The following is an 18,446-nucleotide window of genomic DNA, read 5'->3' as shown; positions in this document are numbered from 1 at the left end:
GCCGCGCTACTGACACCCTGTAATTAAACCACTCCATTCAAATTACACTCCTGATCCGCCATCTTTAGAAATCTGTGTTGTAAGAAGCAAAATACGTGTTGATCTCTGTGATACAACTGAGTTCACAAAATAAAACCATATGGATCAAATGGTAATCTGAGTTATGCAAATAAGTCCTATGAGCCCCTGTTTTAATAAATTTGCTTTAAAAAAATGTACATCCCAAACCTAAAAAATTTAAGGTTTGTGCCTCCTTAGTCCATTTCTCCCTGCAGTGTTGTTTCAGACCTCTAGGTGGCAGGAGAGTTCAAGCAATGTTGCATTAATGGTTGGCCTAGATTCACACTGGAACCGTCTGGGCCAGGACAGGAGACAGCTCCGCTCCAGAAATGCTGCTTTCTTTCAAACGTGTATGTTTGTAAGGATGTGGTCTGTTTGACTGTTAGCTTGCAATATATTTGCATAACTATTTTAAATATATATTTGACTTTGAGATGGTTGTTCCATGACTTACTCACCGACTCTGACTCATGTTCTTTTTCCCTCTTTCTCTCATCTCATCTTTCTCGTTCTTTCTCTCGTTCTTTCTCTCGTTCTCTCTCTCCCTCCTTCCTTCCATCCTCCCGGCCCTCAGCTCAGCGGATTGGTCGGACCACGCAGGTACCATGTGACACCGAGTACCCGGCCTTCGTCTCTGAGAGAACCATCAAAGAGAACACAGGCAACATCGACTGTGACGGCTGCATCAAGTATGACGCACACAAACAGACCCAGTGAACATAAATAAACAACAATAGGTCACATCAACAATGACCAAAATGTCTGACTATTGCAACATGAGACTTGTTGGATGTGAGCTGGCCTCCGCCGCGCTCCGTAGCACAAGCAAACAAGGAAAATGAATTATCCCGTTAACTCTTGTGTTGGTGAAATATTTTTTTACCTCCATAATCCCTGATAATGAGAAACACGTTTAAATCATTTGTTGTCCATTGAAAACACTTCTATCCCGGCCATCCATCACAAATAAACACACTGCCGCTCACGGCCACTCACTCTCTCCTCTGGCAGTTTGAAATACAAGGCATTTAGAGATGAGGGACAGAGGTGAAAAAAAAAATGCTTCCTTTAAAAATGGGAAAATGAGTGTGGTCCCCATTAACAATTTCGGCTTTTCTGTCAGGCAATTGCGGGGTGTTCTCTGGATCCCTCCATTGGGCCCATCATTGCTCCCAGCTGTGGAACTGCCAGGGAAGTCTATGTGTGTGAGTGTGTGTGTGTGCGTTTGCGAGCATGTGAGTGTGTGTGTGTGTGCGTGCGCCTGCGTGTGTTTTCATTGTGTGTCTGCAGCCGGTACAGCCCCCCAAGGTCAGCAGGGTAACCACTGCCCTGGGTGCCAGGAGCAAAATGAGGTTTGGGGGTGCAGTCGGACCCCCGAACACACATATGCACACACACAGACAAACACAGACACACACATAGACACATGACATAAGCATGTTTAAAAAAAGTTACAAAAAATAAAGGCTGCATCTCCAATGATGAAACCAGAACAGGGATTAGTGGGCAGAGCCGTGAGCTCTGGGCAACGTGTCGCCCTCAAATAAATCTTTTTTAAAGCACAATGAATATGACAAAGTAAAATGAAGTTTTTTATTTTGGTTATTTGGAACTTTATAGCTCATATTAGTAATAGAGGATATTGGTGATAAACATCTGTTTCACGTTACAGGCTGACTGAGGCCTTTCTCTCATATTTTCATTGGGACACGTGTGTGTACTTTATGCTCTAGGAAATATACCCTAAGAGCTCGCCTGTTAAACCTCTCTTTACTGCACGGTTTGACTGTGTGTGTGTGTGTGTGTGTGTGTGTGTCTGTGTGATGTGGGTATTTGTATTTGTCCATGACTTCCTGATGGCTGAAACAGCGATAGAGCAAAAAAAAACATCCAAATCATGGGAATGATATAATACTTTAAGCGTCTGTATGGAGCCAGCCTCTCCAGACTGTAACGTGAGAGTCAGGACAAAGAGTTTGTCATGTCTCCAACCAGAGAAGGTCTTCCAGGAGACTATTAGCGACAATACTCCCGGCCATATATCCTGCCCCTCCACAGGCTCCTTCTCGTTTCACCCGACTGTCCGACCGTCGACTGTTTCGATTTGCAACGGGCTCTAAGTCCACAGTCGCACATGTCCACGTGGTTTCATCTGTGAGAAATTAAAATCTGTCTCCTTTTTCCATGGCAGCAATAATAATTGTGGCATTGCTGAGATAATTGTGTTTATTTTGTCTGAACATACTATGAAGCATGTTTTCTTTCTTCAACACAGCGTTCTAAATAGATGCCAACGCTACAGTTGCAGAAGAGAAGAGCTTTTCAGATCAGACGCTATCTGACACTAACGGAAATGATGGAGCAAACTTTGCAACCAGCAATTATAAGATCTTGATGTTTTAATCGTCTCCAAGTTTAAAATTTTTAATTAAATTTTTATTTTTAGGGTCAATTATGTCCCTGTATTTGTGATTTATTTAGCTAATCCTTTCAAATTGTCCCCTTTTGACATTTTTTGGCTTCATCTAACATGATGTTTCTCATGACTCATCTTTCTCAGCCACATATTCCTAGCTGCATTTGCACCAACACCTACTGGAAGATAGAAATATGAAGGAAAAATATATCTATAGAACCCCTTGAATACATAAATTAAATTCTATATCATGGGGCCCTTTTCCCAAGAAGAAATAGCGAGAAATGGAAATAAAATGACGGCATTACTCTGAAAACCCGCCAGTGTGTTTATTGAGATTTTATTGGAGCCATTTCAGCTCACTGAATTAATAATTGTTAAATTACTCACAGTAATTACTGGTCACATTTCCCAATGGTGATGACAGATATTTCTAAAAACCATAGAGTGCATGCAGTTATGGTTCAGTTATCCAGTGATTAAATCGCTGGAAAAAATTTGAAACATCATCCGCGGAACACACAGAAAATATTTCATTAAGCCAAAACTGAGCACAGAAAAAAACGGACTGTTTAGTAAATGTACTGTGATTAAACTAATCTCGTTGTAGCTCTAAACACTAAAATGAGGATCAGTGAAGATAACACTGGAAAGTTTAAACCTCTTTCTCCCAGACCAGAAATCTGATGATAATCTGTACTTGTTTTTATCAGATCAGCGACAGATTGTGTGATGTGTGACACGATCTGTCATCATGCCATTGTTTCTCTATGTCCTTTATTACAGTCCATCAGCTTTGACATCAATCTAACTCTTGATTTTTTTCCTTTTCACTGATTTATCTTTCTTGCCGTCAGTCTTTCTGTCGCTCAGGCGGTTCTCCTCCTCTCTGCCACTCTGTCTCTGTCTTCATGTCTCTGTTCTGTTTCTCTCTTGACCAAAATCCCTGGAAGAAACGGTGTCAGGAGACCATGTCTAGAACACATTCATCTGTCTGTGGCGTCAGTGTTTGTGCAAGAGAGCATGCACGGATGTCTGCCTCTCTGAATCTATATGCACAGTGTATTGTACACGTCCATGTATGTGTGTGTGCATTCATATAGGGTGTAGCGCTCCCTTTCCCAGCACCGAGTATGTTCAGGGCCAGCAGCTGGGCTGTCAGGATTTGTTTAAGTCTTTACTCCGAGATCACTTGCTCTGCTTTCTATCAGCGGGCTGAGTTGGGCGGGCCTGGCGCTGTGCAGGGGTGAGCAAGGATTATTAAACATCAGCAGATCCTAATTCACCCTGATTGGAACTGGCTCGGCCCATTTGCTGGGCTGGTTTGGTTGGGTTTGGTCGGTCACGGTGGGAGAACTGCATTACGGTGCGGTGGATTGGTGCTTCTCAGGGATTGGAGGCCGTTTTGTGGTCAGAGGAAATTGGTCATAGAGAGGATGGAGATATTCCCGTAGATATTAGGTTTGTCTTGATCCGTCAGGTCTCTCTCTCTTTGTCTTGGTTCCTTGTCCTCCTTGACACGAGTCGAGACAGCGCATGCACATCTATTTTTACACCCGTGTGTGTTCGCTCCGTCACACGTGCGTGTTCCCATACGTGTCTGATAAACGCCTCGTGGAGAACTTGATAAATCACCCAGCTGTGGCAGAAGAGAGGGAGGGAGAGAAGCGAGAGATAAAGAAAGAAAGGGTGACAGAAAGAAGAGATCATCTTTATGACCTCTCCTCTTCATAAAGCTTATCCGTGCTCGTAAATCATCCGCCAGGAGGCTGAGGCGAGGCCCGATCCTTCAGTCCAGTAAAACGCAGCCCTGGGAAGCTCTGAGCACAGAAGTGTGGTTCCCATTTGTCTGCCTTTGGAGTGTTTTATATTCAGCAACACTTCATTGGTGCTCGCCTTGGATGGAATATAGCAAAGACAAAAGACGGGAAGAGGATGAGGAAGAAGAGCGGATGGAGTGAGTTAGAGAAGTATGCGGGAATACTTTATCTGTGCGTCTCTTGTTGTGAGTGCGTCTGCGTCTCTGTCTGTTGATTGACAGCCGGCGCTGAGACGAGTCGTCTTCTTGACATCCGTCCAGTCCGCTCTCTACCGGGGGAGAATGTGAACACTCGTAACACAAATCCTCCGACACACATGGAAAAGTACATCATAACCAATGCGCCTTGTCTACTTGCCAATCCAACTCTGACCTCCCTTGCTCCCTCTCCCTCTCCCCTTCCCTCTGCTCCACCCTTACTCCTCTCCCTGTTTCTGGCTGTCTGTGCTGTGATTGGCAGGTCCTTCGTGATCCAGCAGATCCCCAGCAGTAATCTCTTCATGGTGGTGGTGGACAGTAAGTGCGACTGCAGCATGTTCGAGCCAATCACCATGGACCCCATCGAAATCATGTATATCCTTCACTGGCCAAAGACGGGAGAACTGGGGGTGGGGGGTGGTTGGGGGGGGGGGGTTATTGCAGGACAAGATTCATTTCTCCTGAATGAAATAAAATGACCGTTGCATGATTTGGATCAAAAAAACAACTGGGACTTGAGAATGAGTCATACTGTCATCAAACGCATTAAATAATGTGACACTATAATATGAGGGAGGGGATGTGTCACTTTGCTGTGAACATTCAGAGTCACCACTCCGCCCAAGGCCTGCTGGGTAGAGGTTTATTAAGAATGAATGAACATACTAAAAAATAAATAATTGAATGGATGGATGGCTCTTGAAAGTGATCTTAAATGGCTCATACAGCCAACCTGTTGCAAATTTCCCAGATTGACTGTTTTCACCCCACCGAGAAATACATCGCCATTACCTCATCATCTTTATTACCTTGTGTTTTTATTATTATTGGAGCCATTTCGTTTTTTCCAGCGCAGAGACGTTATAGCCAACATATGTCCGTGGATGTAATTTGATGGGAATAATGAAGCGCATTTATTTTGTGGGGAAGCTTCGGGGAGTTTATTTGCCCCCGTGCCTCTTCTGCGAATGAAAGCGATTGGGACAGTGTGTGGGACAACATCTGAAACAGGAGCGATTATGTTTCCCATATGGCCTGCGAAGGCCTCGGGATCCCCCAGGAGGAGCTGGAAGAGGTTGTTGGCGAGAGGGACTTCTGGAATACCTTACTTAGTTTACTGCCGATGGATGGACGGATGGATGAATCTGAATCCAATACAGCACCCTACCCCGAGTTTATTTCACTGTAGATTCATGCTATACATATTGTACATGTCAACCACTGACTGTTTTGTTGTTGAGATCGTCTGTTGTCATGCAAAAGAAAATCATCAAACGTTGCTCGGAGCCAGTTCTACTTGCACGTCATGCTCTGTGAAAAATCGCCCTTCCTCTTTCTATGGTATAATGCGTTCCTCTCCGTTATGCACAAGAAGTGCAGTCGGGGGGGAAAACACCCTGCAGAGGGTACACACTGTCTGTTAATGACTTATTGACCTTGACTCCAGCTGCACATAATGAATCTCTGAAGTGCGAGAGATTGAAGACGCAAAAGGACAGGAGGCGCCCAGATACCTGTCACCCCTTTCACCCCGAGGTATTTGCAACACAAACACACACACACAGTACTATTTTTGCAATATATCCTTCGCTCAATCTGCTTTTTTATTTTTTTACAAAGTTATTCCATATCAGTCCGTAAAAATGCCTCCTTCTGTCTCCAGGAAAACTCAATGGAGTGCGGAGGCGTCGGTTCTCTCGCTCCGTCTCTTGCGGCGACGCTGCTCTGCGTCCTATTGGCCCTGTTCCCCAGGTGACCAGAGCTAGCCACGCCTCTCCATCCAGCACTCGACTCGGATCGGCTTGGCTCTGCAAACAAAAGAATCGCATCGATGCCACAGAAAAAGAGCACTCCTGCTGCCCCTGATAAAAATTGTGCCCAATTTCAACTCACCACCTACAAAGCCCCGAGCCCAGAGGCGCGTCCCCAAAAGGTGCGTCCCCACAAGGTGCGTCCCCACAAGGTACGTCCCCACAAGGTGCGTCCCCACAAGGTGCTTATTTGAAAGGATTGATAATGGATGCCTAGTGATTAGTGATCATTACTATGCTTTAGCTGCACGGGGAGGTTTCCGGGGAGAAACGTAGTAATAATGCTTACAATGCACTTAGTAGCTTAAAACTGCACACGTGTCCCAGTAACACCCACAGACACTCACCCCTATACGCTCAGTCCTTTCAGGTAGCAGCTAAGGGCTTGGTTCTGTAGCTGGGCTTGGACCTGGGCATTAGAGCCACGTAACACCGATGCGGAGAAAGACAGGCGCACCTTTCCTCTGCCCACTCTGACTTTTCATGGACAATAACGATTCAGAAGGGAAAAAATACTAATACTGAAGATGACTATATGTTGGTGGGGTTGTAATGGGGTTGTAATGATCTTTTTTCATGTTGAGAAAAAAAAAAAAAAGTTCTGGTATAAATATGAAGAAAAAAGAGTTTTGTTTATGATTTGCAAGTGGTACCCATAAACTGTGACTATGAGATTTTGAGTCCTCTGATGTGAGTGGTTATTAATATTTGAGCTTTGCCTTATTGAACGATATTGGTCCTGTTTGTGTACTTTTGAAATAAAATGATGTATAAAATCGATGCTGTCGTCACAAGCCCTGTTCTTGAGAGGCTCCTCTGCAAAACAGACCTTGTCTAGAACAATAGAGTTATTATGAAGGCTCAGCTCTCATCCCTATAGATTGTTCTATTTCTGTTGGCAGAGTTGACTGATTAATACCGTATATCTGCTTAAACGGTTAGGGGAATGTTTGGCTGCTTTTCGGCCTCCACATGGGATGTGGCTGGCTTTCGTTGTGCGTCTGTGTGTGTGTGTGTGTGTGTGTGTTTGTGTGTGTGTGTGTGTGTGTGTGTGCGCGCGCATGCATGCATTTTGTCATTTTGTTCTTCTGTCATTCATGTCTCTGCCTCGATCCCAGAGGCTCATCCCCCACACAGAGACACACAATGAAGACCATGACACTGGAAATCGAAGGCTAACCGCAACATACATCTGTATTTGTTTAAGAAATAGAAGCAAACAATCAAATTTTCTGACAAACGTACCCATGTGCACATACATGCAAGAGCAGAATTACTTACTGTGCCATGCACGGAAAAAACTCTTGTATGATTGTGTGTGTGTGTGTGTGTTTGTGTGTGGAGCACAATAAGTTAAAACAATAACAACAAACGTTCTCTATCAGTCCCAGAAGGAGGCCACTCTGCTGTGGTCTCCACGTAAACACCACGGTCCCTGCGGTCCACAAGCCAAAATGCCTCGTCTGAATCTCTTTCCCCACCTCTCCTCCCGCCAGGTCCACCACTTCCTCCTCCCCTGACGAGGTAATTCTCACCATCCCAGCGGCCTGTTCTCAAACTGTTTGGCTGATCTCGTGCCTCAAGCAGAACCGCCTGAGCCTCTAATCATTCTCAGCTCATCCCGCTCTCTTTACTCTTTCTGTGGTCCAAAGACTTCCTGACTCGCTGATGGGCCATTTATCACAGCATAATGGGATCAGAGGTGTTTTGAGTCAACACGGATCTAGTCTGGTCAGTTTCCTTCCTGTTTTGCACGATGACTTATGGGAAAGTGCGTCCAGTGTGTGTACAAAAGGCAGAAAGCCGTCCTTTCTCTGGGCAGATGCCACAACGGAAACCCTGTTGCCACCTTGAGCTCCTGTGAGTGATAAATATTCATCTCTGTTTTCTATAAACAGTTTTCTCCACACACAGGTGGGTGGTGGGAGGGGGGACTTAATCCATGCAGATGCTAAAAAATCTCACAAATGCGTACAGGCACATTTTTCCAGATTTCCTCACAACACGCGGCTTCATGTTCCTGCTAGAAATTCACAGGTGTGTATGAGACTCAGCTAGTTGCGGCTGTGGAGAAAGAAAGAGAGAAACCAGCTAAAGAAAAGAAAATGAGGTGAAAAGAAAAAGATGTATCCTGTCTTCCTCTTTTTTTTTTTCATAGAAGCAGACATGTGTGTCTTCACAGGCTTGGCTTCGGCAGAGAAATGTTAACGTGGACAAGCCAGGTCACACCTATAACCCCCGTCCGTCAAAAGAGACACATGCAAAGACACAGCGAGCGAGGGCAACACCAATGAAGGTGTTTTATGTGAAGGCGTCCGCATTCCTTCCCAAATGATCCGAGCTGCGCTGCTGTTTGTGGTGGGAAGGAACCCCTGAGAGAGGAGCCACTGATCACTGGGACACAAAGCCCTGAAGGGGCCCTGCAGCTGAAAAACACACCCATCCATCAGCCCTCGCACTCCTCCGATCCTGTTTGCTCTCCATTACCTCGACTACATGAGAAATCTCCTCTGCTAATATCCCGGAAGACGGATGACAGTGGGTCGCACAAGTATTCGCACATTCAAACATTTGTGCCTGCGCCCACAGTTGTACCCGTGCATTAACACACGTATACGCACACAGTGCACACACACACACATACAGGCGGTCACGCAGAGGGCAAGGCTTTTGGTGTTGCCTCCAATGGAGTGGATAACAGTGGTGGTTTGCTTTGAAGACCACAGATATGTTTAAATGGAAATGATTCTGAGCAGCTGAACCACACCAGGACCACACACAGGCCCGGTGACCACAACACGCCACAGCTAAGACAAGCTGGGAAAACACACATACGATTCATGCGGCATTCCACCGGGGCGACTAACAAAATATCAGCCCTGCAACTTTCTGCGTGCATGTATTCTCATGTTTGCACAGAGGATAGGTTTACAGGAGTGAATATCTTAATTTTAGAGAAACAATAAAAAAAAAAAAAATAGAAGGAGAGAGGAGTTGGCGTTTGTTTTTCAGAACTGAGCTCAGAGGAATTTTTATGATTTATTGTGTGAATTATCTGTTTGCATTAGTTTTTTTTTTTTTTTGGAACGTGGTCATTATTTTCACCCCCTCGGCCTCTAATTACAAGCTCTGTCCTCATTTACCTCCTCCTTCCGCCCTGCTCTACCCTGTTCCCCTGCTTCTCTGGCCACATGCTCCGTGGCTGCAACAGTGATAATGACCAGACCTCTCCACACGTGCACGTGCCCACACACGCACACACGCACACACATGCATGTGAGACGAAAAACCGAACCAAACCCCAAAGACAAATTTGTTCCTGCGGGTGCCAGGAGACACGCTGCTGCCAAGGTTGAGAGGTGCCAGCTGAAAACATACCCTCTCCACACACACACACACACGCACACACAGACACACACACACACACACACATATGCACATACACAGATTTTGCTGTATGCCCCATACTGTGACAGGAAGAGAAGCCTTCAGTATGGACTTCTTGGTGAGCTTGAAGCCCTGACAGCCAGCTGTACTAACAGTGTGTGTCTGTGCGTGCTTGCGTGGTTGTGTGCGAGAAACTATATCTCATTGTTTGTGTGCTCCGATTGGAGTTAGCGTGCGGTACATGTTTGGGAAGAAGTGGGCACGTAACTCACCAGCTTGTAGTTCATCGGTTTTCTGTCACACAGGCCGCGAACTCTCATCGGCCAAATATTGAATAACAAAACCAGAACAAATCGTGGTTATATACAGTGTATTTAGCATTCCACTCTGTGTTTGTGCAAACATGCTGAGGGCCATTTTTCAACATTTGCATATTCAGCCGTCTCTTTGTAGCTGCGACCTGCCAGCTCGTCAAGTTTACCAAAAAACACTTCATTCTGTTTCACATGGAAAGCTAAGCAATGGCCTGGAGGGGCATACACATTGGCTCCCTCTGAAAAGGAAGTGGCTAAATGGAGACCCCGGGAGCCCCCCCGCCTCGCCTCTGCCACTCAAAAGCACCCAGGCTGTTTTTAGAGCGTAGGCCGGCTTAACAGAATGGACAGTCAGCAGCGGGGAGAGAGGGAGAGACGCAGGGAGGGGAGGGAAAGCGAAGGGAAGGAGGAAAGCAAGATTGGAGGTCAGGGAGGCAACGGAGGGAGAAGGCGGGCCGATGGCAGCGGAGTAGGTGGTCTCACGATATCACGGCCCGCAGCGGAGCAACCCCATTGGCTCGCGGCCTCCGGTTTGTCCCCAGGTCTCTGCGCCGGATTGGGATCGAGAACCGCCAGAAGTATCCTGAGCGCGGTGGAGCTCCGTCAGATCACAGCTCATCAGCATCAGCATGTTTGTCTTGGACGCAGGACGGATCAATGAGTTAGGGACTATTTGCCGCTGGCTCCCCTCAGCCTGTAATAAATCCCGCTGTGCTGATGAAGGCTGAGTTTTGATGTGATAATTGATGCAGTGTTTTTTGTTTTTTTTCCGCTGCATGGCGTCTTCGGGCATGGTGTGGTTACATCAAACTTTTATAGGAGTCTGTGCATTTGTGCGTGTGTGTGTGTGTGTCCATCTGTCGTGTTTGATTAGTATCTGTATCCCCCGGCTGGAGAGCGGCTCCTGCTAAGCCTCTATGAACTCGGTGTGGACAGGACTAAATGGTTGCTCTTATTGGCAGATTAGCGTAGGTGTGTGTGTCCGTGTGTGTCATGCTGGTTTCGTTTTAGTCCTGCAGTGTGTAGTGAATAAACAGCCATAGATCTACTTTGCATGTGCATTTACTTTCTGTATGGTTTGGGTTCACGTTTACACGAGTGTATGAGTGCCTGATCAAAAGTGTGTGCGTGCTTGTGTGTGTGTGTGTGTTTTTGTGTGTGTGTGTGTGTGTGTGTTTGTGTGTGTGTGTGTGTTGTGTGTGTGCGTGTGTGTGTGTGTGTATGTGTGTGTGTGTGTGTGTGTCTGTGTGTGTGTATGTGTATGTGTGTGTGTGTGTGTGTGTATGTGTGTGTATGTCTGTGTGTGTGTGTGTGTGTGTGTGTGTGTGTGTGTGTGCGTGCGTGTGTGTGTGTGTGTGTGTGTGTGTGTGTGTGTGTGTGTGTGTGTGTGCTTGTGTGTGTGCTTGTGTGTGTGCTTGTGTGTGTGTGTGCGTACACTTGGCCCGACCAATGAGCCGCATGTTCTGCGTATGCCTGGCCCTGGGATTTGATCGCCCTCATTCTGCATAGCAGAGCAGTGAAAGGAAGGCTAGGGTTACAACCACAGGCCCTGACAGAAAAATCACTGCAGCAATGTGACATTTATATGCCCCAGTGTCCCCCACCCACCCCCTCTCTCACCCTGCCCTCACCCATCATTACCCTCTTGACCGTAGCAATATCCCGAGCCGTGCTCTTGACATCAACCGCAGCTCTGAACGTACGTCCTCCTGCTCTCTCTCTCTCCAACCACCATCACACCCCTGCTCCCTGCTCCCGATCTGTTTGTGAGCCGGCACACGGGCCCTTGTCCTACACATGCATGCGTACAGCCTCCATTTTTAATTGTGTATTTGCGTGTGTGTGTTTACTTCGTGCGGTCCTCCTGCTCTCACTCACTCTAACCGTCTGGAGCGTTTAGAGGACATGACATCACAGCGGGGTAATGTTGGCCGCTGACGTGTGCTCTGCGGTGGAGGCGAGCCGGGCTGTGACGCCGGCTGTTTGTTTTTTTGGAGATCCGCAGTCGGACGGGGGGGGGGGGGGCAGTCCCTTGATTAGGGCTCTCGTTTGTGTAACTGTTGCAGCTCCACAGTTAAAGGCCGCGTGGTAATTAAAAAGAATCAGGGTTATGATATACTCAGGGACATGATCACGTCATAGCTCAGAGGCATTGTTGCAGCGTGCGTGTGTGTGTGTGTGTGTGTGCATGTGTGTGCTTGCATGTCAGTGGTAAAATATGTGTGTTTGACATTATTTTTCTTGTCCGTGGGTGTGTGAAGTGTATTATTAATGAGCTGTGTAATCCCAAAAATTCACAGAGTGTGTCATTACTGGGAGAGGAGCAGAGGAAGCAAGCACACAAGCTGGTTTGGGTGTTCGCCAGACATCATGTAGAAAGAGGACAGGAGGGTTCGGCTACAAGAGACAGACAGAAAGGAAAGAGGCCAGAATATAGTGCAGGGGTCGACATTATGTGTATGGCCGGTAAATATTTGTGTCTGCGTTTTGTGTTACAAGACACAGACACACACACACACACACACACAAAACTGTAAATTGTTCTTTTTTGAGAGTACACGATTGCAGTCATTTTCCTACAACCTGTCATGAGTTATAAAATGTGAGAAATAAATTGCACACAGTTACAATACGTTCACACACATTTTTCACTTGTGACCTTTATGTGTTAATACACACATCTCTGGTTCAGCCCAAGTCCAGAAAACATCTGCTGATGTGATCCCTCCCAACACTACCTGGAAGAGTCCTCCCATTCCTAATCAACCTTATTTCCTGTGCTGCTCACTGGAGTTTATTTCCACCACTTCAAATTGGTCCTTATTTCCTATACCCTTGAAAGTGGTCTTTATTTCCTATACCCTTGAAAGTGGTCTTTATTTCCTACCTTTCGAACTGATCCTTGTTTCTTACCCTTCAAACTGGTCCTTATTTCCTACCTTTCAAATATCCTCAACTTCTCACTGGAGTATATTTCCTCCCATTCTCACAATTTTATCATCCCCTTCTTGGACCTACACTTCCTCTGCTTCATATTTCCTCCCCTTTCACTTGACTTTATATCCTCCACATCAATCTGGTCCACATGTGGTGAACATCTTCTTTTCACGTGCCTTGATGTCCTCTACTTCAAATAAAAATGTTTGTCCTCCCCTTCTCACCTTTTTCATCCTCTTCTTGGATCAGCATTTCATCTCCTCCATATATTCTCCCCATTTCACTGTATATTGTTCCCTGACTGTTTCCTTCCCTCTGGAGCTTATTCCTTCCTTTATTTGTTGGACATTTTTTCCTCCTTCTCTCGTTTCTGTACTTCAGTTTCCTCTGGACTTTATTTCCTCCCCTTTTCACTGAACCTTTTTCCTCCCCCTCCTCTGAACCTTTTTTATTTCCTCTTCTTCATGTCGCACCTCATCATCATCTTCCAAACAGGTTCAAACCTTGAGTTGATTGTGATGAGTTCCCTTTTTTGTCCCAAAAAGAATGTGCGTATTGCGCTTCACAATTGCATATCCTTACAGCTGAACTCCAATCCGAGCCTATGAATCCCCAGAAAGTGATCTCATCTTGTACAGACGCATAAACATCTTGCAGCTTCATCCCACGTCTCCCTCTGCCAGTGTCACAGACACAGTTGAGGGCACAGGATGGAGCTTGCTGCTGATGCAGTGCCTCCCAATCAACTCTGAGGCCTGGAGCTGTTTATCTGAGAAAATAATGACTGTGTAAACAAAGGCCAACCCAGTTTCACTCGCCAAAAGTCTTTGCCATTGTGTTGATGGAGTAGAAAAGTCCTTTCTCCTAATAAACTGTGTGTTTATGTACTGAGGGTAACAAGTAGAGGGAGAATGATAATTATGGTTATCTGTTTATATATATATTTCTCTTTTGATAATCTCCCTGGTGTAAACATTATGTGTGGTTTGCAAGTGCTAAATGTCAGCTGTGTTATACAATCAAGTCGCGGCTACTTTTCAGCAAACACATTGCTGTGAATGGTGATGATAACCAAAGCTTGGAGTGCAACACTGAAAAGTTAAATTGTTAGAGGAGCGTTGAACCTAATTCGTGCTTCTGCGTCGAAGCTACATTTTTAGCCAACGCTTAGAGGAGTACCCTCGCAGAGCCCTACGCCGTACCCAGACGTGCACCTTCCCGAAAATGTAATTACGCGTTGGTGAAGCAGATAACAAGAGCTGTGATTGGTTCCCTTGGTAGCATCACATTTTTGAATGGAGCTGAAGGAAAGAACACGGGAAGACACTCAACACAAGCATATAGAATCTCTTAATCACACCTAGGTACAGCTATGAATGTTCGGCCCGTGCAAGCCCCAATCTTGAGACTGTGGGGAGAAGCCGGATAACCTGGGTGAACCAGTGAGGCGCCAGTGTTTACCATTGCATCACTGTGCCGTCTGCCAAAAACATTTAAAATGTGTAATGTTACAGTAACAATGGCATCATAAGAGGAAGAATACAATGCAACAATTGTGTTATTAGATTTCACTCCTGCTCTTTTTTAACTGTGAAGGTCCAAAAGGCCCGGCTGATTATTCTGGGTAAGGTGAGAAAATAGTTTTGGTTGTTTGGATTTCTTGAACCACACAGAATCATAAAGCCTGGCCTCAAGCAGCACTGACCTAGCTTCGCCTGACACAAGTGAAATAGAATGTAGCTGTATGTGTAGAGAAATAATAATCACCTGCTGTGTGCACAATAGAAGCGTCTAAAAAAATTCCAAAATGTTCAGAATCAACAAACTGGTTTCTCAATAAAAAATTGCTTGACCGAAAAGCAAAGTCTCCCAGTATGCATGCATTTTATTTAATACTGAGGATTAACTTTATTAGCCTGGGTCGCAACACACTGAATGTGTGTGGGCCTGGAAAAGAGGGATTTGCAATTGTCGTGTATTGGTCCCTGCAGCCGCCCGTCAGCGAGGAGCTCCAGCCCTCAGGAGACCGTCCGGGTCGATCCTCAGCTCACCCGACTCTGTCGCACTTGAACTCCATGAGAGATCCCTGATAACTCCGCTGGTTGTGAGACAGGTTTGCTTAAAAAGAGGTCATGGCTTAAAATCCCATCTGGAACTTTAAAGAAACGTCTTAATAAAAAACACATTTCCCTGTGCTGGGGAAAAAAAAAAAAAATCCATGTCGTAAAACATCCAAGAACCTTCCTCGTTCTTGTGCAACGCTGAAGGTGCTGATTTTAACAGCTGACATATTTCAACACCAAATTTATACCCAGTTTAATTAAGAATATTTATGAAAAACTTAATTTATTTATGAGTTATGTAATTGATTCATCGTGAGTGACAAAGTGGCATTTTTATGATTTGATCACCACTACTGTGTAAATCAGAATTACAGTCTACTTCCTTTCTCTCTATACACTGTCCAGGCAGGATGTCAAGTTAAGTGCAGCTCTGTCACCTGGAAATTATGTTTATATACCACTAATTTGTCTTGAGTGCCAAAGGGTTACATAGTATCCTCAGTGTCTTATGAACATGAAGTAGACTATAATTGACGAGCCTTGAGTATTTCCCATATGCCTCCACAGAAGTTGAAATGTAAATTACACCCTCGGGTGAAGGTGAACTGAAGGTGATATAGGCATAAATTGTGTAGGCACATGCACTGAATCCCCATTTTGCTTCTGTGACTCTGTGGATTGTAAATTATTCGGGTTTATTTTCCCGCTCTGGTGAAACCTCCATGAGCAGCTTCATGTCTCCTCTCAGTGACTGTGTCAACACGAGCAGGTGTGTTCGCTCCTGGAATGTACCTGTGTGTGAGTGTGTGTCTTTGTGTGTGTCTGTGTGTGTGCAATACAATTTCCGATATGTTTTGCGTTGCCTTGCAAAACATATTTGTCGTCATTTGCACATGTGTACAGTCAAAGTCTTGCCGACATTTAACGTTAACAAGGAGAAGGTGGGGTTTATGACCTATACTTCAGCCGGCCACCAGGGTGGCTTCACTTGTGGTGGAGCTGTCATCTCGTCCTTCTTTAAATAAGGTCTACAGTCTCTTGTCACCCTTGTACTTATATCGTTTTGAGGACCATTTTAAGCATAGACAATAGAGTGAGGACATTTTGGGAAAGTGAGGACATTTCGACCAGTCCTTACTCTTTCAATGGGCTGTTTGAGGGTTAAGACTTGGTTTTATGGTTAGGGTAAGAATTAGGATAAGGTTAGGGTTAGGGTTAGGGTTGGGTTAGGGCTAGGCATATTGTTTGGATGGTCAAAGATGGGCTAAGGGGCTAAGGAATGTATTATATCAATAAGCGTCCTCACTAATATAGAAGTAGAAACGTCCGTGCGTCTGTGCACTGCATGAGGACACAGCTGGACCGGAGTGAGAATGTGAGTTACCTGATGATATGTTGTTGGATACGATCTCCTCTGTGCAGACATACCGTGTAATAGATCATTATTCAACCGGTCCAAACCAAGTCTGTTGCCAAAAGTATTGAAACCGACAATGAGGCATTTTGAGGTCATTCCTGAGATTTCATGCGCGTCTCATTCCTGATCTGAGCAGCCACACACAAAGACGCAGGGTGTCGCCTTTATTAGTCTTATCATCCACATTGATTCTTCTTATTCATCGGACCAAAAATCATCAAAACACTTCATTGTTCAAGCGCCGTGTTTTGGTTTCCATCTCTTCCTCTGCATATGTATGCTATAAGTGTTTCTACGCTGTTTCATATGTTGAACAATCTGCTACAGATACCACTGCAGAGTCTAAAGTAACGACTACATGATGTTTGGCCGGTAATCCACAATTTGTGTAATCTAGTGTGACGTTTCACAAGGTTTAAGGAAAAAACAACATCCTCTTAGCAAACACAAATCACAAATATTGACACACATCTGTAGAAACATCAGCGAGCAGTGGTGGTGAAAGCGACGGCTACAGTGTTACTGGGTAAAAAGTCAAACTGTCAAGTGTAAATAGTCTTTTAAAAAAATGATTCCAGAGACTTAAAGACACACAAAGATAAAAAGGTATTTCACCTCATGGTCGCCTTTAGGTGTAATGAGAGAGACCTGAAGCTCTCAGCTGGTCTGGATAAGAGTGTCCACTGAACACCTCAGATGTAATGTTTTCATAACATGAACTATGTTCTATGATAAAACTCACCAAAGTTTATTTTTATAAATGTTTAATGAATACCCACTTCCCCCATTAATCTCCCGGCTAAGCACAAGAAAGATAAACAGTCAAGCTGTTAAACAGCTGAGCTGTCCCGCACATACTCATACCTTCTTATAAAAAGCTGGACGGCCGATACGCACTCCAAACTTGGCAGATCAGTCCTGGACTTCGGTTTGAGGACTTCCCTTGTCTTTCTCTAGCCGCACTCCCTGTAGTTTTCTGTCTCTGTTTCACTCTGTGTGTCTCCATCTCTCTCTTTCAGTTTTTGGAATTCACCTCCATAATTTATTTCATGCAGGAAAAAGACATTGCGGGCTCATAAATCAAAAGCACTTTATATAAAAAGAGATGAAAGCCGCCTGCATATGGGATGTTTTAGCTCACATTCTTAGCAATTCGACATGTAATAAAAGAAATATGGAATTTTCACCTCAGGTCTCTATCAATAAAGCAAATGTGAGCGCTGAAAATGCTTGGTGTGCACACCGTATCATGGCATTTAAACACAAGTTGATTTGTTAACCACAGGAGTGGGTGTCTAAGCTAGTCAGGCAAACAGAGTGCAAGTACAGTAACTTTGAGTGTGATCTACACCCAGGCACAGATAATTCTTATCATAGCAGAAATATGGTTTAAGCTCCTTTGAGGGCTCGAGTTCCCAGAACACTAAAAAAGGTTTGTGCACAGACAGGTTTATACTTGTTTCTGATTGAAAACCCTTAAATCTCACACTTAAATCTTTTGGTTCTGGAAATCACTTGTACACATTTTTGGGTTTCTCAAAACAAAACCAGATAGACTAAATACGCTGCGGCTGGAACTTTCGCAGCAACACATACAAGTTTCATGAGTCAGTCGTATTTCTGAGACGTAATCAAAACAAATTATGTGTCAGATGTCTTTTTTGTGTGTTTGTGAGTGTGTGTGTGTTTTTGTGTATGCGTGTCTGTGTGTGTGTGTGTGTGTGTACACTTAAATATGTATACCTGCAGTCTGCAGCCTCACTGGGCACTCTATGTGGCAGCTTCATTTTACTTCCCCCCTGTCAGATTGAATCCATCACTCTGCATACCATTTGACTTGTGACATAACATAACATAACTGCTGGTCCGCTGAAGCCAGCACTGATCACTTTAATCTGCGCTGCTGTTTGTGGGTTTGTCAAACGATCAGGTTGTGTGTGGCTGCAGCGAATTCCCCCCCCCCCGTGCACAGATCGTGTTACTCCAGGACACCACTGACTGCTCCGACCACTGCCTCCTGCTCA

The 18,446-nt window shown here is 45.0% G+C and overlaps 1 protein-coding gene across 1 annotated transcript in view; it reads left to right on the top strand.

Moving 5' to 3' along the window:
* The window catches only part of cacna2d3a (calcium channel, voltage-dependent, alpha 2/delta subunit 3a), a 117,690-nt gene extending 111,441 nt beyond the window's left edge, over positions 1-6,249 (top strand). The window contains exons 33-35 of the mRNA XM_053424071.1: positions 635-749; positions 4,756-4,903; positions 6,157-6,249. Of these exons, the coding sequence (XP_053280046.1) occupies positions 635-749; positions 4,756-4,903; positions 6,157-6,249 (356 nt within the window). The remainder of the gene's footprint in view (positions 1-634; positions 750-4,755; positions 4,904-6,156) is intronic.
* Positions 6,250-18,446: the final 12,197 nt, after the last annotated feature.

The sequence above is a fragment of the Pleuronectes platessa genome, chromosome 6 (assembly GCF_947347685.1).
Source record: "Pleuronectes platessa chromosome 6, fPlePla1.1, whole genome shotgun sequence".
NCBI classification, from domain to species: domain Eukaryota; kingdom Metazoa; phylum Chordata; class Actinopteri; order Pleuronectiformes; family Pleuronectidae; genus Pleuronectes; species Pleuronectes platessa.
This window is presented reverse-complemented; position numbering and strand designations above follow the sequence as displayed.